General features: G+C 57.6%; 1 protein-coding gene across 7 annotated transcripts in view; it reads right to left on the bottom strand.

Annotated features, from left to right (window-relative positions):
* The window catches only part of Aspg (asparaginase), a 35,977-nt gene that overhangs the window by 2,895 nt on the left and 6,105 nt on the right, over positions 1-26,977 (bottom strand). For 2 of the 7 annotated variants that reach the window (XM_040742377.1, XM_040742378.1), the window contains exons 2-12: positions 12,697-12,805; positions 11,718-11,829; positions 10,102-10,227; positions 8,909-8,992; positions 7,965-8,091; positions 4,393-4,505; positions 3,430-3,612; positions 3,191-3,304; positions 2,541-2,663; positions 1,397-1,492; positions 1,002-1,165 (exon numbers count right to left, since the gene is read on the bottom strand). In XM_040742377.1, coding sequence (XP_040598311.1) covers positions 1,002-1,165; positions 1,397-1,492; positions 2,541-2,663; positions 3,191-3,304; positions 3,430-3,612; positions 4,393-4,505; positions 7,965-8,091; positions 8,909-8,992; positions 10,102-10,227; positions 11,718-11,829; positions 12,697-12,758 — 1,304 coding nt within the window. In that variant the 5' untranslated portion in view covers positions 12,759-12,805. Of the gene's footprint in view, positions 1-1,001; positions 1,166-1,396; positions 1,493-2,540; positions 2,664-3,190; positions 3,305-3,429; positions 3,613-4,392; positions 4,506-7,964; positions 8,092-8,908; positions 8,993-10,101; positions 10,228-11,717; positions 11,830-12,696; positions 12,806-18,555; positions 24,387-26,977 lie in introns of those variants that run through there. The other 5 variants (XM_040742376.1, XM_040742372.1, XM_040742375.1 and 2 more) reach the window with 5 other exon arrangements.

Here is a 26,977-nt window from a genome sequence, read left to right on the forward strand (position 1 = left end):
GGGAAGGAGTTATGGCAGACAAACATCAACAGTGGTGTCTAGCTGGGCCCTGAGCCATTTCCTAAGCGGAGCCAAACCTGGAGGGGGGCTGCCTGCTGTGGCAGGGGAGTCAGTAGGGCTGAGCTACGGAGCCTGCCAGACCTGTTCTGAAGAAAAGGCTCAGCCTCACACCCCCACCCTGGGGTCTCACCACCCAGGGACTAGGGCTGGATACTGCCACCTGATACCCTGAGCAGCTCACAGATACCCTGCCCGCCAGCATCCCAGGGTCTGCAGGCTGTGCATGGCTTTGAGAAAGCCAGGAAGGTCTGTCCCACTGCCAACCCAAGCCAAGCTGCCTCCATGGGTACTGGCAGGAGAGGGAGAGGTCTCAGGAGGACGCACCCCACACCGCGCACACGCCCTCTGCACCTGATGCTGCTCTAAGTTCCAGGATGGGGCACCAGCTGGGTCACACAGTGTGCCTTAGCCTTCCTGCGTGAGACCGGAGTAGCTGGCAGGCAAGAGGGCACCACAGGGTCTCATCTCTTTTCCCTCACAGGCTGCTGGGTAACGCCCAAACACCCACCGTCTTAGCATTTCCAGGCAGGGCTTGTCCCACCTGAGGCTGTCAGACAGAACCAGCTGGAGAGGACGGGCGAGTGGGCAGCGTTCCCAATCACGCAGGATCATTCTTCCATGTAGGGCGAGGGCCGGTCGGGGATCCTCCCCTCAGGACACCCGCACCTGTCATAGCTTTCTCTGCCCGATCGCGCGCGATACACGTGGCTTCGTGGGGTCATCGGGAGCTCCTCATACCTTGTCAGCGGTATTCCTCCTTTCCAAGATGCTGCCAGCATCTTCTGAGGCCATCTCCTCCATGAAGCCCTTCCAGATTGCCCCCACGGAAATAGGCCCTCCCCTCACTGGCCCTGGCCCTGCTCCATCGGATGTGTGCTCACTCCAAACAAGCATCCTGCCTCCACTACCCAGCCCACACTCCACCCGCCGCCCCTTCGTACCTGCCCCTCACGGCCAGCAGCAGCGGGCTATGGCCGTCTTCATTACGGGCGTTCACGTCCACACCCCTCTGTAGCAGCATGGCGACCACTGCAGCATGGCCCCTCCGCGCAGCTGCGTGCAGTGGGGTTTGACCGCTGCAGTCCTTCAGGTTGAGGTCTCTGCCCTACGGTGGCATAAAGGTACACAACCTCAAGGGGGCGCTAGGCAAGGTCAGGTGGGCCACACAGAGGGTTGGGAAGGATAGAAGTGGGGTTTGTAGATCTACCCACCCACTTCTGGAGAAGCCCCAGGACTACTATGTTATCCCACTGCCCAGTGTGGCTCGGAGAGTGAGGACCCGGGGGGTGTTACACCCATGTGAGCAGTGTCCCACCCTCGGGGTGGGGGGACTCACCAGCTCCACAAAGGCCTGCAGAGTGTCTAGGTCACCAGCATGAGCTGCAGCCAGGGCCAGGCTGGGCATCAGGACATCCTGCATGGCATCAGCCTCCTAACGGGAAGGCGATGGCAACATGGGCCACTGCCATGCTCTAAGGCCCCGAGTACCCACAGGGTAAGGGCGGACAGAGCCAGCAGTCCCCCAACTATGTGAAGCCCGTTTCCCCGCACAGGGGGGCAGGTGTCTCACTAGAGGAGGAAGGTGCCACAACCGCCCCACTGGAGGCCTCTGGCAGAAGTCTCCATGCACACCCACAAGTCCACCCGTCCCCATGCTCTGGAAACAAAGGCCAGGTCACCAGGATATGACTTGGTTCCCTCCATCTGCTGTCTGAGGCCTGACACTGACATGTCTGTTTCATTTTCTGCCTCCACTGCTGACAGGATGACAGTCTCAAGTCATTCCTTGAGGGAACATGGGAAACGGTGCAGCCCCATGCCCCCATGCATCACCCAAAGGGTCCGAGTGCACGGGCATAGCATTCCTGGAAGGGCTCCTGCCCTAGTACCGAGTTGCCCTGGGGGCTCTCCAAGGCTCCAGAAGGCCTTCAAAGTGCCACTTTGTCCAGCGTCCATGGCTGCCTTAATCACTGCCTTGTGATCAGCTTCTGACCAGCTGGGCCCTAGAGGGATTAGGAACCTCACACAGCCACCCTAATGACAGGCCACCACCCACAGCCAGCATGGAGCAATTAACCAGGGGGCTCATAAGACAGCTTTGCTGGGGCCACCTGCTGGACTCCTGGGCCCTCAGCTGCCCCACTGAACACTCAAATAGTGAGAGCAGACAGAAGCTTGCAAATTAGACCACATTCCAAGGTGCAAGTGTGGGGCCTACAACCCCCAGCTCAAAGTCTTGAAGAGACCCCAGTCAGCCCTGACTATTCAACACCCTGGGAAGTTAGCATCCCACCTTGCTGGGGCTCACTCCAGTCCGAGGCCCAAGCCAGGACTGACATGCCCTGGCTACAGCAGCCCCTGCTGGTGTCCTAGCTCCACACAACAGACGGGTCCCTTCCCCCAGATCTGTCCTATGATCCTTCCAAATCTTCACCGCCCACCCCACTCCTTCCCGACATCCCAGACACTGCAGCCAGTACCTGGCTGCCATTCAGACTGAGAAGCCATGCTACCCTGCAGCCCAACATGCCATCTTGCAGCGAGGACCGGCGCTCATCTGTCATGGGCAGCGTCATCTCCCCACGAAGATTCTTGGCCAGCAGCTAGAACAGGATGAGAGGCTGGTGGGCTTAGCCAGCACAGGACCAGGGAGTCCTGACCAACTGAGAGGACATGGATTCCCAGGGCAGGGAGACGGGCCTGCTCCAGGGATGACATACCTCCTCAGTGTCCTACCCACAAGGCCTTAGTGTGACCCCACCAATCCCCAAAGAAGGCTAACGCTGCCTTCCTCCCTCCAAACTCAGGTTTCCTAAGCCATCAACCAGGCTCTGGCAGCCTATGGGCCTGGAGCCCTGTGGGTCTGAGATCCACCTGGGAAGGAGGAAGCAGGGACAGGGTGTCAGGAGCAGCGGGGGAGGAGGTCCCAAAGTCCCCAAGGCTCCCCAGAGAAGGACAAGGGTGTGGCCTGGATAAACTGTGTCAGCACTGGCCCTGATGTCCCACAGGGAATTACCCTTCCACTTCTAAAACATATACACAAGTACTCCTCCTTCCCAGGAGCTGGCAGGCATGGATATGCACACAGACATGCTCTGAGTCCCTGTAATAGTCCCAAGGGTGCACACACCTTCTTCCTGTCATCCAGGGTCAGCCCTGGCTGGCCCAGCACATAGGACAGTTTGGCCAGAGCAGCCTCCGACGTCATGTCGAATCCTGAGACAATGCCAGCTCCTGCCATGGCCTGTGGGAGGGACAAACAGGCCAGAAAAGGAGGCTGGCTCAGGGACCTCCCCTGACCACAGGGAAGTAGAGCCCAGATGCTCACGCCATGACACCACCGTTCCCTGGGCCCATGTCTACCCCTACCATGCCAGACGCATAGTCCGAAGTCACAGCCCCCTGAAGGCAGTGGGTGCAGTTGACAATGATCAGGCCTTGTTCTGCTGCCTCCCGCAGCTCAAGAAGCAGGTCCGGCTTGGTGGGCCCATTCCCAGAGCCGAAGGTCTCCATGACCACACCTTTCAGCGGGGGCCGCAGGAAGGTCCGGACCTGGGCAGGTAAGACACGAGTTCGGGCAGGCAAGAATAGCAGGGTTTGCCCTAGCTTCCCAACCGTCTGACTGACTTTCCTCTCAGGGCAGCCTGGGTCTCTTTGACTGTGAGGAGAGCTGAGTTTGATATCCCCCCTACCTCTCCAGTGTTAGTCTGGAGGAACAGGGCTCCTAACACTTGGAGGCCCTCACAGGGCCCTGCCCAGCCTCCCCCAGGCTGGACAACTTCAAAGGACAGAGGACAGTGCTGAGTCTGCCCAGCATCTTGTATAACAGGTAAGGGAGGCACCAGTCACCACGGGGACGGCCAGCACCAAGCAAGAGGCTGAAAACAGGAAGCAAGGGAGGGCAAGAGCATGACCAGACTCTAGAGGCAGGGATCCCGCAGTGGGTGAGAGAGAGCAGTCAGACACAGGCCAGCCTGGGCTACATACTAAGACCCCCATCTGAAAGCAAAACAGGAACAGCAGGAAACAGAGTCCCGGGCCACTCCCACGGGTGTTCACAAGCACCCACAAGTGTCCACACAAACAAGCCCACATTGGGCTTAGGTGCCCAGTCTGGCCCCTCAAGCAAGCTAGACTTCCGCCCAAGAAGAGCCGAGCCCAGCTGAGAAAGAAAGGTGCCCACACGGGTAGGCTGTCATGTTTTGCAGATCTTGGCCCATGAAAGGCCTGGGACAGAGGGAGTGAGTCTACAGCCGCAGGGAGCCCCAGGAGGCACGAGAGCATAGGAACCATGGAGAGCCTGTCGGGCAGCAGGTTCTAAGGCTTCCCTACCAGGGAGGCAGGAATCCCAGGGTAAAGGCGGAGCAGGCCCACGTCACGCTCCATGCTGCTATGCACCACCAGACGGTCCTTCCCGCTGGCCTTCCGCACCAGCTCTCGGTTAACTGAGGGCAGAGAGGAGGGTGGCGGCTGCAGGTCACTGAGACCCCAGCCCGTCTCCAGTCTTTCATGCCCACCCTCTGCCCATCCTCCCCCCAGGAATCAAACCCTTTCAGGCCTGGTCTCCCTCAGGCCAGGCTCCACGGCAAGCCCATGGCCTGGGAGGAGAAAGAGCGATGGCCAGGCCATGGTGACAAGGGTGACGGGCTGAGGGCCGGGCATCGTGGCTGACAGTGAGGGAGAAGGAAAGCTCTCAGGCAAGCCAGACCTCGCTGAAGGACAAAGAGCTGCTCCGGGCTAAGGGACCGGCGTGCATTCAGGTTGTAGCAGCAGTCTGTGGGTCCCAGAGGATGTCCAGGCCACATCCTCTGACGGAGAGCCCAGCTGTTGCCCTCTTGCTGGGTACTGCGGGCCTCCTGTGACCACTGCCCACCGGGTAAACTAACTGATCTCCTCGACACACACCTTCAAAGAAAGCCTCCATCTACTTTACCCCCAAATTCCAGAGGCCTAGCCCATAATCTCTCCCACATCCAAGCTGGGTAGTGGCAGAATCCCAGGCCAGGGGAAGGCAGAGAACAGTAGGAATTCGGGGTCAGCATCCCTTAAACAGATCCATGCAGGGGACCTTCCGGAGAAGTACCATGTCCACAGGGTTAAAGACCACTGTGAGGTCAACACCCAGGCAGTAGCCATGGGCAGGAACAAGCAACGGCAAGCTATCCCTTGCAATTCCTGAATCCTAGGCACACAGAAGTCTCCAGCCCAACAGAGATGGGGTGTTGGTGACTTCCCTGGACTAAATGGCACCAGGGTATCCTCCAGCTCAGCCCAGGACACCTGAGTCCTGGAGAGGGGTCTCACTTGAAGAGCTACGCACAGAAGCCAGGCACGGAGCCAGGAGGCACGGAGCCAGGACCAGACCACAGGTCCGGGCACCTCCTCCAAGACTGCCCATGCGCCATCCTCCTGATCCTACGGGGGCGGGGCACAGGGGTCATCAACTTAGGAGGTCTAGCTGCTGTGTCTACCAGAGCAGTCACATGTGATAACCGATTGGACAATAGTCTGGACACACGCTGAAGGGTAAGGTATGAGGGAGGGAGGGAGGGAGGGAGGGAGGGGCAGGAGAGGGAGCAGGCTCCTCCAGCAGCGATTGCCCACCCTACCGCTAAAGCATCTATCAGCTGACACAATGGCTGTGAGATGTCCTTTAATTTAGAGCCGTGCACCTCAGCTGGGCGGACAGATAAGGCTGGGGGTAGGGGGGTTGCCACCAGAAGAGTTATGGCCACAGAGGAGGGTCGCACAGAGACAAAGGACCACCCCATGGACAGTCACCCTCCTTACGAGCCAGGAAGTCTCTCCTAGAAGCTTTAAGTCCTCCCCACAGGGACGCTGGGACACAAAGGGGACGGCATCAATGACTCAACCGGGCTGACATCCCAGCCCTTTAATAGTCCCTGCTGTGCTCTAGGCTGAGAGGCCGAACCTGGTAGTCAGGTCTTCCCTTAGCCTTAGGGTCCCAGGTGGCCCGGCTACTTCCCTGTACAGAGAAGGGCACTGAGTTCCATGTGTCTGTGTGTCAAAGGCATGACATAAGACCCCAAGCTAGCGCGTAACAAGATCAAGGTGCATGTTGGCAGCGGGAGTGACCGCTCCCTCAGCTCCTCTGCTCTGGTGGACTAGGGGGGCTTCCTAGCAGAGGCCGAGCTGAAGGGAGAAGCTAGGACTAAGGATGGGGGGGTGGCATAGATAGATACACAGGAACAAGCAGGGCCAGCAAGACCTAGCTGCCCCTGCGCCATGTCCCTGTGCCAGCGCAGAGAGGACTGGGCAGCTGTAGTCTCCATCTCGCCTATCACCAGGGATGGTCCCCTCACACCCCAGACGGTAAATGAGGAGTCAGCGGCGGCCTGTGGGAGGCCCACACTGCATAGATCATCAGGGCTCTGTCCTGGGGGCGTCTGGCAGGAGCCCCAGCACCCCTCCCCAGGGTCCCAGCAGCCACGCCCTGAGCAGAACCCCAGATTTCTCAACCTGAGATGTCAGAACCGGCTGGGCAGCCTGACAGTAGCAAGAAGGCGAGGCGCAGGTTCTCACACACCCACACATGCAGGATGGCGGGCGCATCAGGATATTGGGCTGGCACTGTGGGCAAGCCTCAGCTCTGGGCTAGGGAAGCTACTACTGGGCTTGGGCTTGCAGCCCAGATGTCCCAACATGGCACAGGCTTTTAGATTCAGGGGGAAGGCCTCTCCGCCCACAGGAGATGCTCCAATCCTGAGTCTGGATAAGGAGTGACTCAGGCTTAGAGAGCTGAGCTTCAGGGCAGTGCCCGTATTCCCTGCCCCCCCTCCCCTGGGGGGCCACTAGTGTCACCACCCAGCATGGGCTAACAGCCAGACCAACCCAAGCACCATTCAAAGCAGGCTCTTCCAATGAGGCTTCAACAGGTCCAGCCCCCAGATAACAAGTGGACCTCTGCCACCCCAGAGCCCCTGGGGTGCAGGTGGGTCTCTAGGATGAGCTGAGCCCCTGGACTTCTGTCTGGGAGGGGGAAGAGGAGGCTTTTAGGAAGCAGGCCTGCCCTCTCTGGAGGTTCTGCTCCTGCTGAACCTGGACAGTTTCTGGTGCACAGGAAGAGTACCAAGAGCAGACAGCAACGCCGTGTCCCACCCACAGGACCTGCTGGGCCCAGGCAGAAGCACAGTGTGGGTGAGAGGCGCCTCCGCCCTCCTGGAGAGCTGGGACACTGCTAATCGTCCTGTAAGACCACAGAGCTAGCTCTAGACTAGCAGCCGCACCTTCCCATGCACACAGAGTCAGTCCTACTAGGTGCAAGACTCCCAGATGGAAGTTCGGTCCTGCCAGACCCTTACAAGACGGGTCTTAGGCTAGAACCCGACACACAGTAGGTCAGGAACCAGAACCTGGGCCTGCATCTGTTGCTAGGCAGGTCCAGGTGCTCAAGAGTCAGGCACCAGTAGGCAGTGACGCACCTGCCCCAGTATCAACTGGGTTCAAGCCTCCTCTACACCTGCACAGCACAGGCCCTAAGGACGGGAGGCAGCTGCCCTGAGTTCAGAGAGACGGAGGCTCTTCAGATATATATCCAAGATAGGAAAGCTGGGCAGCACTGGAGTCAAGGCCGGACGTTTTCATTACGGTAAGGAGTTGCTAAGCCCTTACAGAAGCTCCAGGACCCTCTAGGACTGACTCCTCAGAGCTGTGTCATACCACAAAGAGCTAGGTTCTGAGAAGGGCCAGTGTGTGCAGCAGAGCCATAGGCTGTCAGAGGGAGGAACTTCCCAGCTGGGGGTCACGCAGCGGGACAGAACCCGCAAGAGCTGGACCCCCAGCCCTGAGCCTGTGTTCACCATGGAGGCTTCTCACCTCCACACAAGAACCCAGGGCCCCCTCCCTCCTCTCAGCCAGCAGGCCCCGCTTTCAGACCCTCTTACTTGTGACATCGGCACCCACAGTGGCCAGAGGGGGCAGGTTGGGGGAGCAGAAGGCTGCAAACCTCCGAGCGTCCACCTTGGTTGTCCGATTGCCCCGGAAGAGCTGATTCTGGAAGAACAGGCAGACCTGTGGAGGCCAAGGCGGCCCTGAGAACGGCTCCCCGGCACCCACTGAGAGCCGGCTCCGGCTCTCCCAACCCCACCACCATCAACACACCAAACCTTCTTGCCAACAGTGAGGGCCCCAGAGGGGCCCTGGGAGCCTGGGCACTGAAGGCACGGATGGCTGCAGGAAACCCCGGCTGTCCTGCCAGAGCTTCCCCATTGGTGCGGTGAGCTCAGACCACGTGACAAGGAGCCAGCGACTCCTCCAGGCTGAAGGAGGCTGGGGTGACCTTTGACCTGCCTGCTGTTCTTTCATAATACCTAACCCTAACACCACCAGCCTCCAGGACTGTTAAAGACCGAGTGACTCCCAGCCTGGCCTGAGAGGGACAGACCTGCCTTTCTTCCTGGTCTGCTAGGTGAGAAAGGGAGCCCATGAGGAGGGACACAACAGACTCCAAACCCAACGTGGGCCCAGCCCACTTTCATGGGTGCGGTTGCACGTGCGTGCGCGCGCGCGGCGCGCGCGCGCGTGTGTGTGTGTGTGTGTGTGTGTGTGTGTGTGTGTGTCTGTGTGTCTGTGTGTAACACAGTGTAGAGTCTCTACAACACAGAACCCGGCTGCTGACAGGTCGTCGGGGGGCGTCGGGGGTGGGGGGCAGTTTTTCCTTCCTTAGCTTTGACAGCTCCAGGCTTTTCGCAGTTGTGTTATTTGTAAGGCAAGGGACAGAGGCTTTAAAGACTGTTCCAGCCTCTGCTGTGTGGGGCCGTCCCAACGTGTGACACACCACAGGCTCTTTGACATTCACGCCCCCCCCCCAGGCCACTCATGCAGATACCTCAGGAATGATGTACTGGCCAGCCATGAGCAGTGCCCCCAGCAGGTTCTCACGGCCATCGTTCCACAGGGCATGGATAGGCACCTGGGGAGAGGCCAGAGTGGTGCCTAAGGCCTGGGAAGCCAGGACATGCCCAGCCCCCCACTCTAGGCAAACCTCCCAGGGTCTGGGGGGAGTTAGCTGACCCCCAAGGCTGGTGACCACCGGCATCCTCTGGCCATGTCAACCTGCACTGGGCACCTGGGCCTCTCCATTTGGCTCTCACAGAAGTGAAGTGACCAGCAGGCACCCGGGTCCAGTTCTGGTCCCCAGTCCACTCAGCTGCAAAGCCCAGCTCCCTCACTCTCCCAAGAGCTGGTAGCCAGGCAGGGGACCCAGGGCAGCGGCTGGGTGGGCTGCCGTGGAACGTCCTCCCTGGGGCATGCAGGGTAGTCTGGCTTGTTCCTCCACTGCCTAAGTGTACCACAGACTGTCCAGGCGTGGCTGGGCAGTGCCCAAGAGGACAAAGCTGGGCAGGGCTGCCGAGGGGTACGCAGAGGCCAAGGTCTTCAAGAGACCCTGGCTGGAGACGGGTCAGCCAGGGATTATCGGTGCGGACAGGGCCTCTGGAGGGAGGTTCCTCCTGTGGTGCACAAGTTTGGGAGGGCCTATGGACACTGGCCTCAGCTTCCCCCTGGGAATAATAAGGGTTAGGGATGCTCCCACGGTAAGGCTATTGTACTATGTGATTCTCTGGGAGGGAAAGGGGAGAAACTGAGCCAGGGCAACCACTCCTGCCTGGGGAGCTTCCCCCAGGTTGTGCTCAAAGGGACCCGGGTGCTGGCTCCCTGTGCCTCGGCCCCATGGGGGATTCTAAGGGCTTGGCTGGGATGGCTCCAATGGTCACCCCTAAGCACGAGAAGCCCCAAGCCAGCCTTTACTCAAACAGTCATTTCCTGCTGCGTTCTGCTGACCTCGGTTTGGGGAAGGGTGCGCCAGGTTAAGGTGACAGGAGGGGACGTCACACATGAAGGTGGCTAGGGACAGCATTAGGAGTGAAGTGGCCAGGCAGGGCCACCACCTAAAGCGCCAGACACCCTCATTGGCAGCACACAGCAGGCATGGTTAGAAACGGCTGCCCCGAACGAGAAACCCAGGGCTGGCCAAGGCCCTGTTCTGAGACTCCGAGGACTGAGAACCACAGGGCGTGTTACCTGGGCACCGGTGAGGATGACGGGCTTCTGGAGGTTTTCCAGCATGAAGGAAAGCACCGAGGCGGCAAAGGCCATGGTGTCCGTGCCGTGGATGACCACGAAGCCCTGGTACTGTGTGTAGTGTCTCTGTTGGGAAGGATGAGCTCAGGGCAGGCCTTCGGGAACATGGCTACAGACGGGCATCTCCTCACAGGCCAGGAGAGAGAGGAAAGGCCTGGGACCCTGGGAGAGGGCTTAGAGTGGCACGATTTCACCCCCCCACACACACACATAGGCCCTCTCTGGAAGGCCAGCCTTGACTGGAGTCCCCTGTAGCTTGCATTAAAGAATGAGGGGGTGTGGGTCCCGGGGACTCTGGGCACTGCTAGGAACAGCTCCACAGACTTCCGGCTGGTGCCTCCCTGGAGCAAACTGGCCATGCTGGACACCTCTAACTATCACTTCCTGGTGGCATGCCAGTCAAAATTGCGGCTACCAAGACAATAGTTCTGAGTGCTGAGAAGCTATGCAGGAACCCCCTTGACTCAGTGAAAGATCAGAGCTAGGAAGTGTCGTGGAGCAGCGTGCCCTCTGCTGGCCATATGAGGTACAGCTGCGTAGTGTCCCTGGTATGGAGAGCACCAGGTAGTCAGAGTCCCAAAGACAGATGCGGCCCATCCCGCTTCATGACAGAAGCACCATCTGGACCTAGCCTGGAGACCCTGTCAGTCACGAGTGAGGAAGACTGCCCCGGGACACCACAGCCTAGTGTGGCAACTCAAAGTTGGTGGGAGGGGCTGCCGTCTCCCAGGCAGCTGACAGGTGTTGGGGGGGGCAGAGAATGCGGAGCCCACGTTGCCCTATTCAGGGTGGCAGGGGCTTCTCAAGGGAGGGAAGTCAGAACAGCTGTGGCCGGGCCTGCACCTGGGAGCTAGCCCTGGGACTATGGGAGAAGAGCAAAGCTAACAAGCTGTCAAGCAGCTGCCCTTGACACCGAACTACCAGTGCCAGACAGCGCGTGGGGGCTCTGATGCCAAGTCCACGGAGAGGCAGCTCTGAGGTTGGGATCCGGGGGGAGTCAGGCCCACAGAGCCAGCCTGCCTGCACACGTCCCGCCACAATACTAACTGGAACAGTTTGGGCAACCGGCGTCTACGTGTGTGACAGAGAGGGCCCCAGACAGTGTACAGCGTGTGGCCCAGGACCCAGTGCTTGCCCGAGGCAGCCCTGCAGGTGGCCGCCAGGTCTCAGGTGGGCAGACACACTGTACCACAAGCCCACAGTCACTCGCTTACCCAGTGCTTCCGCAGGGAGCCCGCCCTGCCCTCCAGTCCCATCCACACCTAACCCTTCCCACGTCCCAGTTCCTTTACGCTCCAGCCCCTCCTACAGCACACACACCCCCAGCCCGCCCACACGCTCTAGTCCCACCTTCCAGCTCAGCCCAGCCTTCCGGCCCCGCCCACACGCTCTAGTCCCACCCATGGCACACAGCCCCACACTCGGCCCCGCCCACACGCCACAGCCCCACCCATGGCACACAGCTCCAGCCCCACACTCGGCCCCGCCCACACTCCACAGTCCCACCCATGGCACACAGCCCCACACTCGGCCCCGCCCACACGCCCACCCTCTACCTCTATGGTCTGGGCAATCTGAACCCACTCAGTGATGGTCATGTCACTGGAGTCGAAGAGTGGCTGGCACTCCAGCACCGTGTAGAGGATCCTCTGGTCAGGACCGGCCAGGCTGCAGGAGCAGAACCCACTGTGGCTGCCTCTCTCGTCGCCCAAAGCCCACGTCCTCCACCGCCCTCTCCCGCGAGGGTGGGCGGGGCTTGGCGTGGGCGGGGCTATGGAGCAGGGGCGGGGCGTTGGGATATGGTGGGGGGCTGTGCTGGGTAAGCCCCCCCCGCCCCTGCCCCGCCCCCGCCCCGCCCCAGCCCCGCCCCCAGTGTGGAAGGGTCTTCGTGGTGCCCGTGGATGGGCAGGCACGCCTCACATCTTGTGCTCAAGCCCAGCTCCCCTTCCACCTGGAATTCCCAGGGACAGAGACGTCTCCAAAGGGCAGACTGGCTTTAAGCGGTGTCATTCCCTACGCCAGCTCAGACCAACTCATGTAGAGCCGGGTTCTACCTCACTTGGTCCTGAAGGGCTTGAGGCAGTTGGGGGTGGTGAGAGTACACTAGGCGGCCACGCCCAAGGGGCAGAGGCCATTCGGGTCAGCCCAGGCTCCTTGCCACGCTGGCTAGAGCTTCCTCTACTCCCGCCCCTGTGGGCTCAGCTTAGGGAGGAGGAGGAGGAGGAGGAGGAGGAGGGGGAGGGAAAGGAGGAGGAGGGGGAGGAGGAGGGGGAGGAGGAGGGGGAGGAGGAAGGCAGACAGTGAGGGAGTCCCAGGCACACCGCAGTGCGCATGTCCACCTCCAGAACAAGGTGAAGGCCGATTCTAAAGGCCGGAGCTGGAGAGGCGTCAGAGATGCCACCCGCAAAGGGCTCACCCGGAAGTCCCAGGACACCAGAGGCTGAGCCCTCTGGCCCTGGCAGGGCTTGTCCAGCCTCTCAACCCCAGGACACCCGCACACCATCCCTGCCTCGAAGTCCAACGGAAGGCACTCACGGTAGCACCAGCGTATCCTCGGGTAGGCGGTGAGCCTGGGCGTACTCTTCATCGTGGAACATGTGAAGTGTCCTCAGGACAGCGGCCAGGCCTCTCCCGGGCACCAGCACTGCAAGCGGAGTCCAAGTGGAGTGTGGGTTCCAGACCAGGGCCATCGAAAACTCCCGCACTCACACACCCTTCCCTTCCTCCTGGGTGTCGGGCCCTGGACTGGGACCCGGGTTAGGCGGCGTCAGCTGGGCTGGACAAGACTCTTACAGATGTCACAGACCGGGAGGGCTGAGCCACAGCCACCACTAAGACCCCTGGGAACTTAGCAGTTTTATGTGGAAGCTTTGGCATCGTGCCCTGGAGCTGACTCCTGATTGAGTCCCAGTCTCAAACCCGGAGGGTCCCAGAAGCGCTAAGCATCACTCGACCCGGCCCTGCCTCTGCTTGTACCAAATATGTCTGTACACAGTACCAAGGGGTCCTCGGGGCCAGGTCCTCTCCGGGATTTGACTCAGTGACTGCCATGTACACTCACAAGTCTACCCCTACACACACACACACACTCACACACACACACTCACACACACACACTCACACACACACTCACACACACTCACACACACTCACACACACTCACACACACACTCACACACACTCACACACACACACTCACACACACTCACACACACACTCACACACACACTCACACACACACTCACACATACATACACTCACACACACTCACACACACTCACACACTCACACACACACTCACACACACACTCACACACATACACTCACACACTCACACACACATACACTCACACACACTCACACACACATACACTCACACACACTCACACACACACATACACTCACACACACTCACACACACTCACACACATACACTCACACACACTCACACACATACACTCACACACACTCACACACACACATACACTCACACACACTCACATACACTCACACACATACACTCACACACATACACTCACACACATACACTCACACACACACACACTCACACACACATACACTCACACACACACACTCACACACACTCACACACACACACACACACACTCCCTTATCTAGTAGGTACTTCAAGGCCTAGCCTGCGGCAACTCCTCCAGGAAGTCATCTCTGGTGCCTAGGCCACAGTGCCCTTTCCATAAGCCCCTGACCAGCTCAAGTGCTCCCAGAGGGCATGGATTGTGTACAACCTCAATGTCCAGCTCAGGCCCCCTCCCCTGCCCCCTAAACAGCCGAGCCAAACACACACGTGTCCCAACCCAGTCTGCAGCAGTAGTCATGTCAGAAGCCTGGCTCTAAGAGAACACTGTGAACCCTGCGTCTAGGACACCCCAAAGGGCACTACTGCCCGGCAGAAAACAAGCCCCAGCTGTTGCTCTGTGCTGCCCTCTACTGGCTCTGTGACCTTGGGCAGACTGGGTAACCTCCTCCTCCCCTCACTGGTCCTTGGGCACACCAGTGAAGACACAAGGGTCCCTCCGAGAAGCACGTGAGACCTCAGGAGGAGGCAGAGGTGGGTCAGTCCTGGGGGTCACCAGGTCACAGCCATGAACTCTGCCGCCTGAACCTTTCCTGTTGCCGTATCACTATTGCCTTTAACCGCCCGGTCATCATTTCCCAGCGTCGGATGGGCGTGCAATGTCTACTCCCAGAGGTTCTGCAGCCAAGCCCTGACTACAGGAGCCAGCTCCACACGCTGTAGGCATAAGGATGTTTGTCCACCCGGCTCATTCCCAACTGTGACCCTGTGCCCCGTCTCCAAAGCCAGGCCCCCTCTGCCTCTTCTCTGATCCTATCCGTAGAGTCCCTTTGCCACGAGGCCCAGGCTTACAAGTGAGTGCATGACACTTCTGAGGACCCTGGGGAGGATCCCCTGTCTCTGGCCAGGGTCAGTGGGGAGTGACACCGGCAGACATTCCTTCCCCACACCGCGCCTGAGTCAAGCCGCCAGCAACCCACCCCAGAGTGTGCGGCTGGCGCTGAGGAGCTCCAAGGTGAGGACGAGGCCCTGCGGCCTCCCCTTACGCAGCTCGCACACCTGCTGGCCTCAGAGGAGTACCAGACCCCACGCAGGTTTGATGCCTGCATCCGCCTGATGCCACCAGCCATGGTAAGCATCCTGGCTACCATTTAACAGGGGCCCGCCTTCCCCAAGTATACTCTTGCTACATCCTGTTTCTTGGGGTGAGTATAAGGATAGGGCCACTTCAGCACTCTGGCTAGCCCCAGGTCCCCTGGCAGCCCCCTTCCCTTAGCAGCATCACCCCCATCTCCCCTACCCAGCTAGCCTGGGGCTCCAGTGGCTGCCTGCCAGCCTTTGGCTGCTGCTGGCTAGATCTGGTTCTTGAGAACATGGTCACAAGTAAAACACAAATCAGATGGGCGTCCATGTCTCCCAGGTGCAGGCCATGAGCCCTGAAGACTTTGGAGCTGACAAAGCTGTTCCTCACCACTGCATGCCCCCAGGTTCAATAGGCACCCCCAGTCCTGGCACAGAGCCCCTAAAACTTCTTGGGTGTAGTTTGCTGCTGCTGCTTGCTGGTGTAGCTGTCACTTGTGGAAATGTCCCATGGACAGAGTTCAGAAAACAGAGGAACCCTGTGTGTTCAGTCCAGCTACATGGGCCTCCAGGGCCACCCAGGATCCTAGTCCACGAACCTGTGTCACTTGTCTTTTGTGACCCAGTTTTTGGAGGTATGAGTGTATCAAACATCCTGTGAGGGCAGAGGATGCTAGATTTTCCAGGTAGCTCTAAGGGTCGCCCGCATGTCCTCGTAAGAACAGGTAGGCAGGAGAGTGATACACTCAGAGAGGGTGTCACCTGACAATGCAGCATACAGACTAGAGGTGTCTCGTTAGAGACAGGAGGACTGTGGTCACAAACTACGGACCATGGCAGCCACCAGAAGGTGGAGGAGCAGGAGGAGCTCCCTGTCATGGCCTTGAGACTTTAACTTTGTCTCGAGGAAGAGGGACGGACCCCGAGGCTTCTGATGCTGGTTGCTTGGCAGCCTTGGGACACCGAGACCTCTACTGTCCACCTGAGTTCCCCTGGCAGCAGATGGCACCAGCGTTTCCATAGAAACCTGGCAGTTCACCTACAGGGAAGGTGAGATGGGGGTGCACTTAGGCTTAGGGGTTGATGGACACATCTGCAAGGCAAAACCCTTCCTTTGAACATGGGCGATGGCTCCTGGGGACACATGGCACACTGCAGTGAGGTAAGAATGGGCTGGATTGAGGGGGTACGGATTGAGAGCCCCGCCTTGAAGGCTGGCACCTGGAAAGCATCAAAACCAGCCAAGAGAAGGATAAACTCTCCCCCCCTCTTTTTTTTTTTTTGGTTTTTCGAGACAGGGTTTCTCTGTATTGTTTTAGAGGCTGTCCTTGATCTCACTCTGTAGACCAGGCTGGCCTTGAACTCACAGAGATCCGCCTGCCTCTGCCTCCCGAGCGCTGGGATTAAAGGCGTGTGCCGCCAACAAACTTGGTATCATGTGACAAGGTCCTAGAGAAAAAAATGTGTCATGGAAACAGCCAAGGATGACGGAGCTGCCCGCTGAAAGCATCTGTCTGGGTTCCACCACGGTGCTTTAGGTGAGAATGTGCTGAGGGCACCCCCAAAGCACACAGCCCCGAGATGCTGAGTGCCACCCTGCCTGGGACCACCCTGTGACCCGTGCAACTGACACACTGGGCATCACCCTAACTAACAAGACTCTACGGCTGGGGCCCTAGGCAAGGGGCCACCTTGGCTACTCTGTGCAAAGCTTAGCCCCCTGTGGTGGTAGGAAGCAATGGCCCCCAAGGGCAGCAGGCAAGAGGTACCCTAGCCAACACAGGACGTCCTCGGGTGCCCAGGTATCACCAACACACACCTGGGTCCAGGCTTGGGGTCATTGGACTCATGTTGTTTTTTGACTTGTGACATCTTCACAGAACCCTGAAAGGGTTGACTAAGAGGTGAGCCGTGTTGTCACCTCTGTCCTCTCCTACCCTGGCAGGACGCGTCACACAGTGTTGGACACTGTTTACCAGCAGGCACATGAGCTGTTCCAAAAGTGACAATCTAAACAACTTCTCTGTAAAGGAAGCCACCCCTCCCACTCACCAGGGGCCAGGACCCATATAAGCAGGGCCAAGCTGGTTAATCATTCATGCCAGTGGGGCCGTACAGGGCAGGCAGGGCCTGCAGCCCACAGTTCAGCAACCCCCACAGCGGGGCACACAGAGGACTGGGGCATGCCTGAGCCTCGGGTTTCTGGGTTAGGTTAATCCCCAACTTCCCATGCCTTGGGTTCTGCCCCATTCCTGGAAACCTTTCCTCTTTAAAGAAAATCGAGGTGCCAATTCACATCTGTGTGACTGAAGGACGACAGGTGGTGTCGAGGCTCCAAGTCCCAGCACTGGCTACTCATTCACGTGCGCAGACCCTGTTGGGGGGTCATCAAAGGCCAGACCCCTTTTCTAGCTCTCCCTTGTCCCCAGGGGACTAAGCCCAGGGTTCCCTAAAGTTCTGAAGAGGGAAAGGGTCAGTGGCTGCGGGCTGTGGGGTCCCACGAAGGCCTGGGCTAGCTTTTCGGGAAGCAGCTGTCTGGGGAGCAGAGCCCTCAGCTTCAAGCCAGAAGGCACCGTCACGGGAGCTGCCTGCACCTCTGCCAGGGCTCTGAAGGCTGCTGGCCCCCCTGAGCTCAGCGTAGAGTGCCTGCCCTCCCAAGGAAGGGGCTTCTAGTCTCATCTCTTCCCTGCACTTGCAGACCCCAGAGCATGGAGCAGACTCCTGAGGGTCTAGAAGATCTTTGCCCATCTGAAAATCCACTTTCCAGACCCACCATGCCCTTGCCCCCTCTAAGAGCACCCGGGGAAGGGGGGCATGGGGCACAATGCCACCACAGGCGGGACTGTGGCACAGTCTACTGTCCCTTGGTTGAGTTCAACAGGACCGAAACCACCCATCGTCAAGCCTGGAGGGCAGGTGGGAAGAGTTGTGGGACAAGGCCAAGCGCATGGGTCCAGTCTCTGCTCTAGAACGTTCTGAGCGGTGCACTGGGTTCCTCCCTCATTCCCCTCACACTTCTGTCCTCCTCTGGACACACATTCTCCTGTCTAGCCGCCACTCCTTCCAGGAGCCCGTGTTCTCACAGGAGCCCTCTCAAAACAGCCCCCAACACGACCCAGCGGGTACACTGTGCCCGAGGCCCGCTGGCAGCAGCCAACCCCCTGGGGCTCAGCTCCTTAATGGGTGTCTTACTTCTCCATCGCTCCAGTGAAGGTCAAGCAAACTGGCCATGCTCCTACCTGCTACTGGGGTGTCCTCAAAGGCATTCACCGGGGCGCCCCAACCAGAGGCAACAGGATGGGTCTGAGGACGGGTCTTCCAACAGCCTAGATGACCCTGCCCCTAGTGCCCAAGCTCCTGGAGGACAGTCCCGCTTGGCCCTTACCTTGGGAAAACTAAGAGTTCTCTGCAGGGAGAGAGCAGGCAAGCGGCTCTGCCTGTGTCCCTCCCCTGGGGGCTTTCTTTCACCGGCTAGAGGGTGTGGAATGTTCCAGCATCCTTCCCATAGCCCTGGACACAGAACAGAGCAATCTTCCCAGTTCCCGCCTCTGTCCTTGTGTCCCGTGGCTTCAGGGCGCTTCAGGTCTGGAAGAATTACCATGCCCCTCACCCCTTCCACAGGACTTCAGACAGACACTCAACCACCGGAGGAAGCGTCATCCCCCGCCCCCCACCTCCCACCCCGCAAGACAGCCTCGGAGCTCCGGGTGGCCAGGCCCGGAGACCGCTCTGCCTAGGGCGCGGGTACGCTGACTCACCGCCGCCCTCGCTCCTCATGCCGATGGTGCCGCCAGTGTAGATGGCCAGCAGCCGCCGCTCACGTCCCGCAGCGCGAGCCATGGCTGGGACGGCGAACTCCTCAGTGAGCCAGGGAAGCCTCAGGGCCTTCAGGGTGGGGCTTACTGGAGGCCTGGGGCTGTTCTGGTTGGTGTGGGCTGAAGATCCGAGGCAGGGGCTGGACCTCAGGGTGGAGGAGGAGTCGCCTTCAAAGTAGGGAGCGGGACACTTGTAGAGTGCAGGAAGGATGTCTGCTGAACCCATAGGGGGTGGGGCCTCATGAGTGGGGCGGGGCGGGGTTTCTGGGTTTGCCTCACCTAGTTCGGAGGCCAAAGACTTCCAGAATGCCCGGTTAGGGTCATTCTCCTGCCCAGGCAGCCCCTACTCCTCTGGGGCCCCAGCATTGCGGTCTAGACCCTCTGCACAGACTCCCTGAGTTTCTTAGGGCCAAGCTGAGCTAGGCAGTTTCACAGGGCACCGGCACTCACTTGTGATCCAGAGGTACCAGGCGGCCAGGGAGCCACAACTGCAGGCTCCTAAGAGTTGTTGAAACCCTGATGCAGAGACAGCCCACCCACTATACTCCTGGACTTGGAGCAGACCCAGCCCTTCAGAAGGCGCTGTCCCCAGGAATGTCTCTTCTAGACTGCCTTAGTCAGAGGTGAGGCTATCTCAAGATGAGATGATGGGATTTGTTCTCCTACCTAAAACAGTTCAAGATCCCAGTGGCAGCCGGGTGGTGCTGGCACACGCCTTTAATCCCAGCACTTGGGAGGCAGAGGCAGGCGGATCTCTGTGAGTTCCAGGCCAGCCAGCCTGGTGTATAAGAGCCAGTTCTAAGACAGCTAGGGCTACACAGAGAAACCCTGTCTCAAATCATCATCATCATCTCAGTGGCAGCAGGTTCAGAGTCTTGTGGAATCTCTCTGAGGGGCATGACCTCTTACTGTGTCCTTGGTACCTTGGCATTTCTAGGAATTTGGGCACCCAAACCTAACCCATGATAGCAGCCCTGGAGACCTGACACACTGATCTGTCACACAGGATGTGCCCCACCCTGCTAGCACGCTGGCTTTGTGGAGCAGGCCATCTCCGCTGATACCCCAGCTCAGAAGTTAAACCCACGCAGGAACCAGGGCCACAGCGGCCACCGCTCCACAGGTCTGCTCTCATCCCCTGCGTCCACTTCCTGCTGCGGCGTCCTCTGACTTGGTCAGATGTCTTTGAGTTCCTGTTCTGGGGACACAGCTCTTGTCCTTCTTGAATTTGCCCTCTGGTGACAGAATAGTGATAGATAAAACGCTTTAGAGGGGACGGTGACGGTTGTAAGCAAGAGGACATGAAGGAGATGGTGATGCTTCCACAGGTGGCTAAGGTCTCCATGAAAAGCAGCCATGATGGCACAGTCAGGGCAGATACGGCAGAGGACAAACGAGCCAGACGGTGAGAGCGGTACCCAGATCTAAGGCTAGAGACGAGCTGTGGAGGGGTTTTGTCAGCTTGGCACAAGCTAGCGTCATTTGAGGACTCTCAGCTGAAAACATGCTTCCATAACATTGGTCTGTCGGCATTTTTTTGATAGCTTGATGAGGGAGGGCCCAGCCCACTGTGGGTGGTACCACTCTGGGGCAGGAGGTCCTGGGTGCCACAAGCAAGAGGCCAAGGAAGCCACGAGGAACAAGCAGCATCCGTACATGGCTTCTGCTTCAGCTCCTGCCTCTAGGTTCCTGTCTGGAGTCCCTGCCCTGACTGCCTTTGATGACAGACTGGGTTGTGGAACCAAATAAGCCCTTCCCTCCCGCCGTGGTGTTTCTTACAGTAATAGAACCCCTAACTATTGTCCACATAATGTCCACACCAGGGATGCAGGGAAACTCAGAATGTGGTCACCGGCTAAGGCCACACCGGCTAAGGAGGGACATTAGGGACACTCTAGAGCCTTCGTGTGATTGGCTTCTGCTGCTGTGGGGGAGGCAGATAAAAGGGTGAGCAGAGGGTGGGGGTCCCGGGAGCCACGGCAAGTAGTTGGGGGACCTTTGTAGTTGAGAGGGATGTGAGCATCGGGGGTGACAGGAAGGTGTGCCGAAACTCGGAATGTGAGGGAAGAATCGACCTGGTTTGATTGTCAGTCAGTTTTCCCTACTGTGACAAAAGACTAAAGAAAATCAACTTGTAAGGAAGGAAGATCAGAAACTCAAGTTCAAGCTAGGCTACATAATGAGACCCAGTCTCAACAAAGCCAGACTGGCTATGCCTTTAATCTCAGCACTGCGGGCAGTGCGGGAGCAGAGGTAGGCCGTTCTCTGTGAGTTGAGGCCAGCCTGGTCTACACAGTGAATTCCAGGGCAGCCAGGGCTACACAGCAAGCTCTGTCTCCAAAAAAAGAAAAAAGAAAAGAGAGAAAGAAAAGAAGGTAAAAAGGAAAATTTTGATGAAAGAAAAACACAGAAGGAAAGGGTTATTTTGGCTCACGATGCTGTAGGCTTTGGTCTCTGGTTTGCTAGGGAGCCTGTGTCAGGCAGAACATCACAGGGCGGTGCCTCACAGAGCAGGTCTGTTCGTTCGCCTCATGACAGCCTATGAGAAGAAGCAGACCGGGGGGTGGGTCGGGACACACTGTTCCCCTCAAGGACATGCCCATCATGATTAAGCTCCTTCCACTCAGCCCTGCCCATTAAATATTCCTCCAGCCTCCCAACAGTTCCGGGGCAAGCACTAAAGCCATCCACACAAGTGCTTGAGTGCTTCCGGAGGGAGACACTGCTGGTCCTAACGCTGCAGCTCTCAGCTTCTGAGCTGGGCAGGCTCTAGACAAGGCTGTTGCTAAGTTAAGAAAACCCAGGCAGCTAATGACCCCGAGTTAGTTAATTCTCTGTCACTGTAAAATAATACCCAAGGAAGTCACCTTAAAGGAGGACATAGGCTCACGGTTTCCAAGGTTTCAGTCCACAGCTGGTGGGCTGTTACTTTTAGGCCAAACAACACAACAAGGAGCATTGTGGGTACAAAGCTGCTCAAAGCCTGTTGGTACAGAAGGGGAGGGACACGGGGTAGCGCAAACACATGCTTACTTGTGGTGCTGGTATGAGGCATGCTGTGTAAATATTGAGTAAGTGCTGTATCATGAGCAACACCCCTACAGCCCGCCCCAGAGAACGCTTATGATAAAGCCCCTTCTTCCAAACCCGTCCCCTGTGAAACCACGAGTGAAGCCATTTTTTCCCTGAAGGCTAGCACTGTCAGGACTCAGTCACCTCTCAAATGCCCCACCTCTGAATACTCGTGCTGGAGACTAAGTCCTGGGTCCTGCCCTGCCCGCTCCCTCCGTCACTGCCCACTTTGGTTTTATACTGCCTTCTCCAGAGCATAGTCCTTAAACTGTAGCCCTTGACCCAGCAGCAATAAATACCAGGAGCTTGTGGAAATAGCAGGAGACCAGCCACCCTCGTGGCGGCACACCCTCCGGAGGCTGCTGACACAAACCAAGACGAAGAGCCGCTACTCTAGCACCGGGGCTGGCACACCATGGCTCACAGGGAGAAGCTGTCGTCTCCGCGTTGAATAAAAGACAGCTTTCCCCGATGGCTGGGCCCATTGTGAGGGGCGAGCCAGGACCCAGGAACATTGCAGCTGGCCTTCCAGTTGTGAGACAGTTGCAGGAAACCTGTCCCCAACTGGGTCCTTGTCCCAACCTTCTCCAAGAATGTGGCGGGCAGACAGAGATTTTACAAACGGGAGACGCTGTGTAATCAGTGGGGACAAACTGGAAATGGGATAAAAACAAATTGCTACACGGGATTGAAACGTAACAGGTTTTAGTTCACCGTAGCTGCAGGATGCTAGCCGAGAGCTGATTCAACTCCCGGAAATACTGTTGCGCAAAGCTCTCTGAGGCCTTGGGATGCCAAACAGGAGCCGTCCATTTCAGAGCCAGCCGATCGGCAGCTCTGGGGAGTGTTATGTCCAAACTTCTCAGAGGGCTTCCGGTGCCAAACAAGGGCCAGCCCTTGTAGAGCAAGCCTGCAGGGCTGAGAAGCATCACAGCTCTTCCCGACTTCAGGAGCAGCGGGTCTCTGAAATGGTGGGTGGTCTCCATGTCTGGGGACTGGGAACTGCCACAAGACTGAATCCCTGTCCATTCCTGTCCACGGGTGAAGCGTAGTGGTGTCTCAGAGGCCAAGGCAGGAAAGAGGACAAACTTACAGGGCACCAGGTGGACAGAGCCAGATCCTGACTGGCTAAATATGGTCGTCCAAGCAGAGCCCACCGAAAGTTGCTACAATTCACAGCCAGGTCTCTACTGAAGCTTAACTTGTAAGAATGTTTCATCCGAGGGCCTGGCTCGCCGGCAGGTCTTTGTTTGCTTTGAGGGTGCTTCTGCCCTAACAGTAAACTGCATCGAGTTCAGAGTTGGGCTGGAGCTGTCAGGAGACGCTAAGAAGTATTTGTACGAGACCCCTACGTACCCCGTGGCAGCAGATGGGCAGGGAGAAGCACAGGGGGCTCCTGCACCACTGATGGCCTCACAGGGCAGGCCACTGTCCACAGGGTGTCATTCCACCTAGGGGACCTCACAGCAGCTGTGGTGAGCTGTACCACGCAGATGAAGGAAGACTTCACAAGACATGTAACCACACAACATGCTAGTGTTCCTCCACGGCCGTTGGTGCAGAGAAGCCCTGGGAACGGGCCTCACCAGTACATGCACCGTCCTCCAAGCTGTGGCTGTCTCTCTTGCCTTCCACTGTGACAGCCTCTGTGGTGACCACCGGGGATTCTGTGGGCCCCTTAGGAATGACGCTCCAAGGACCCTTGAGATGGTGCTGAAGCAGATGCTTGGTGCCTCTCGGGTGGGCAAGCCAGGGAACAGAGGCATGGGCCTCGTGGAACCATGAGCACCGGCAGGGAGGGCTGGCAGGGGAGTGGGCAAGGTCACAAGTGTAAAAGAAGAGGGAGCAGCCTGAAGCATGGGGCTGGGGGACAGACAGACAGAAAGACAGACAGACAGAACTGAGCGATCTAGGTACAGGGAGGGTCTTGGGGCCCAGGGAGACCTGAGCCTCTTCGGCTGAAGGTCTGTGGTGAAGTCAGTTCCCAGCTGTGCAGCAGACCTCAGAGCATCCTTTGGGGGAGTGAGGGAGGTGCTCTCACATCAGGATGGGCCACTCACCCGGAGGACGGAAGTGGGTGGGCTCGGGCCACCCGCTCAGCTGGAGCCTGCCCCATGTGACATGGGCACGGCACTCTGAGACAGCCGCTGATCCAGGTGGGTCAGGCGTGGGTTCCAGCTTCACCTGGAGGTCAGCGTGGTCTTCTGTGAGTCACTGTCTCTTCAGCAATGAGCAGTCCCAGAGAAAACAGCAACTGCGGCCCCAGCCTGGCAGCCCCGCAGCCTCAGAACTCAACAGTTCTGGGCGCCACAGGGGTGTCACAGCACCCACACACCACTCAGCAGTCTCCGGCAGTAGAGAAAAACAAACCCAATCTCAGCCATCACCCCCTCCCCACGGGCACTAGCACAAGAGCTTACAAACCCAAGAGAAAAACGCTGAAGTTACACAGTTTCCAGAAAAACACAAAGAAGGGCTTGTTTGTGGCCCTGTTGTCTTAGTGAGTAGACTCTAAGCACCAGCTACAAAAATTCCAACTCAACAAAACAAGCCATCAAAAACACCAAGCTTCCCCTCACTAAAACCACCACTAAGCCTGTATAGTGAAATGTAGGCCAGCTCGGGCTACATAGAGGGACCCGACCTCAAATTTTAAAAAGGAAAAAAATAACACACACACATATGTACACAAAGACATTAAAAATAAGAGGCAGAAGCAGGGGGAGGGGGAGGGGTCTGGAGCTTCAGAGATGTCTCAGTGGTTAAAAGCACTCGCTGCTCCCCAGAGGACCTGGGTTCAGTTCCCAGGACCAACATCAGATATCTCATGACCACCTGTCACTCCAGCTCCAAGGAATCCCGTGCCTATTTCTGGCCTCCATGAGCACTGGACACATATGGTGCACACACATGCACTCAGGCACACACATACACATGATAAAGACAGAAGTTCCAGCCCAGAACCCACGAAACGATGGAAGAAGAGAAAGGAATGACCTCCGCATGTGCACTGTGGCGTGAAAAACCTCAAGGAGGTAACGCCTCACGCCCCGCCCCACCCCACCCCACCCAAAAGGTACTATAAAACAAGGAAAAGGCCGGGCGGTGGTGGCACACGCCTTTAATCCCAGCACTCGGGAGGCAGAGGCAGGCAGATCTCTGTGAGTTCGAGGCCGGGCTGGACCGACAGCCACCAAAACAATACAGAGAAACCCTGTCTCATAAAAACCAAAAAAAAAAAAAAAAACCAACAAGGAAAAGGACCCGAAGCCTGGCCTGCACCGTTGGTGGAACCGCAAGGCAGAGGGCTCCATGGGAAGCTGCCTGGGTGGTCCCCTGTGGGACACACAGCCACGCAGCAAGCACCATTGCGAGAAGCAGCACATATGCAACCCTAGACACATGCTCCTGTGGCCTGGACACAGGAAAGGAAGGAGATCCTGTCATGTGACACAGGGGTGAACTCCTAGGACAAAGAGGAGAAATAAGCCAGTCACGGAGACACACAGAGCGGGGTTCCTTGAGACGCCCAGACGTGCGTCTGCTGCGAACAGCGCGGGCTTGTGTGGCCTCTGCGAGGTGTTATGAGGGCTCCCCCTCACACACAGAATAATGCCGTCACACAAGGACTTCACTGAGGGAGTTTGGTTCCTCTGCTCTTTTGCCACACAAAGATACTGTATTCAAGGTACTGTCTTGGATGCAGGGTACTGGTCCTCACAAAATACCAGGCCTTGAGTCTTCCAGTCTCTGAAAATAAGTTTTTCTCCTTTATAAATCATCCAGTCTCAGGTATTCTGTTACAGCAGCACAAAAACGGGCTGATTGGCAATCACAGCCAAGCTATAGAGACAGGAAATGGAGTGTTGCTTGCCAGGCTGGGAGGAGGAGGCTGCTAAACGGGTTCAGAGTTCCAGACACAAAAGACGGAGAAGCTCTGGGACGAGAGAGAGCTAGTGGATGAAGTGAAGCCTGAGCACAGATGTCAGCGTTTACGTAAACGCCGGGCAGAGCAGCAGGACCCTATCACCTGGACAAGGGTGGACCCCAGAGCCACACAGGCTAGCAGGTGGAGCCAACAGTGAGTTTCAAGTCCAGAGTCTCATAAAGTGATGCGGAACGTAGCCGAGGAGACAGCCAATGCCAACCTCTGCCCTTCACATGCCCAGGTACAGACAAGCACACTCACATACATGAAAGAGCGCGTGCAACAGTCCCACGTATGTGTACGCTTGCTATTTAACAACTACAGTCGGGCCGGGGCACAGCTTGGCCAAGAGAGCACTTGTGAACACAGGAGCCGCAGTTCAGTCCCCAGGCAATGCAAAATAAGAGCCAGGGGTGGTGGTGAGTGCGTGCTTCTAACCCCAGTGTGGAGAAGCAGACAGGCAGTCCCTGGGGCTTGCTGGCCAGCCAACCTAGCCAAGCAGGCAAGTTCAAAGCGGCGAGGGCCTTGTGTCAGACACCATGTGGGCAGCAGCTGGGGAGTGACGCCTGAGATTGTTCCCTGACCTCCACAATCACACGCAGGCACACACACATGCAATTGCACATCCACACTCACACATGTACCCGCACGCACACACATACACGCATTCATGTGTGCCTTCACATACACACATACCTGCATACACATAGACACACAGGCATGCGCACCTTCACACACATACATGTACCTGCATGCACATACACACACACGCACACCACTCAAATAGCTGCTGTGGTAACTTTTATGTTGTGTAGTTTTTCACACGATTTCCAAAAAAAAATGAACAAACAAGATCAGAAAAGTGAAAAATGCCCACAAGACATGTATCTAATAGGGATTGAACTGTGAATAAATAGCTCCCACAACTCAATAAAAACCCACGCCTGCAGTCCCATCACTCAAGAAGCTGAGGCAGAATGACCACAAGTTCTAGGATAGCCTGGGCTACACAGTGAGATCCTATCTCAAACAGAGAAACCCCCAAATGTGCTATGGAACTTAACACACAGTGCAGACAGGAAGACACAGTGGCTGGGCATAGTGGTACACACCTGTTACCCCAAAACTTAGAAGGCTGAGGCAAGAAGAGAATTCATGGGCAGCCCCGCCTACAAAGCAAACCCCAGGCCAACCTCAGCCACTTTTGGAGACTCTGTCTGAAGAGAAGACAGGACAAAAGAGCAGGAAGAGACGTGGGCAGAGACTGGAGACAACACCCACAGGCAACCCCGAGCCACTGAGCCTCTGCCACCCCAGGCTGACGCTCAGATCCCTCTGGACAGTCTAGCTGAGGCCCAGGGAAGG

The sequence above is a fragment of the Mesocricetus auratus genome, unplaced genomic scaffold, assembly GCF_017639785.1.
Source record: "Mesocricetus auratus isolate SY011 unplaced genomic scaffold, BCM_Maur_2.0 Super-Scaffold_15014, whole genome shotgun sequence".
In the NCBI taxonomy this organism is placed as follows: Eukaryota; Metazoa; Chordata; class Mammalia; order Rodentia; family Cricetidae; genus Mesocricetus; species Mesocricetus auratus.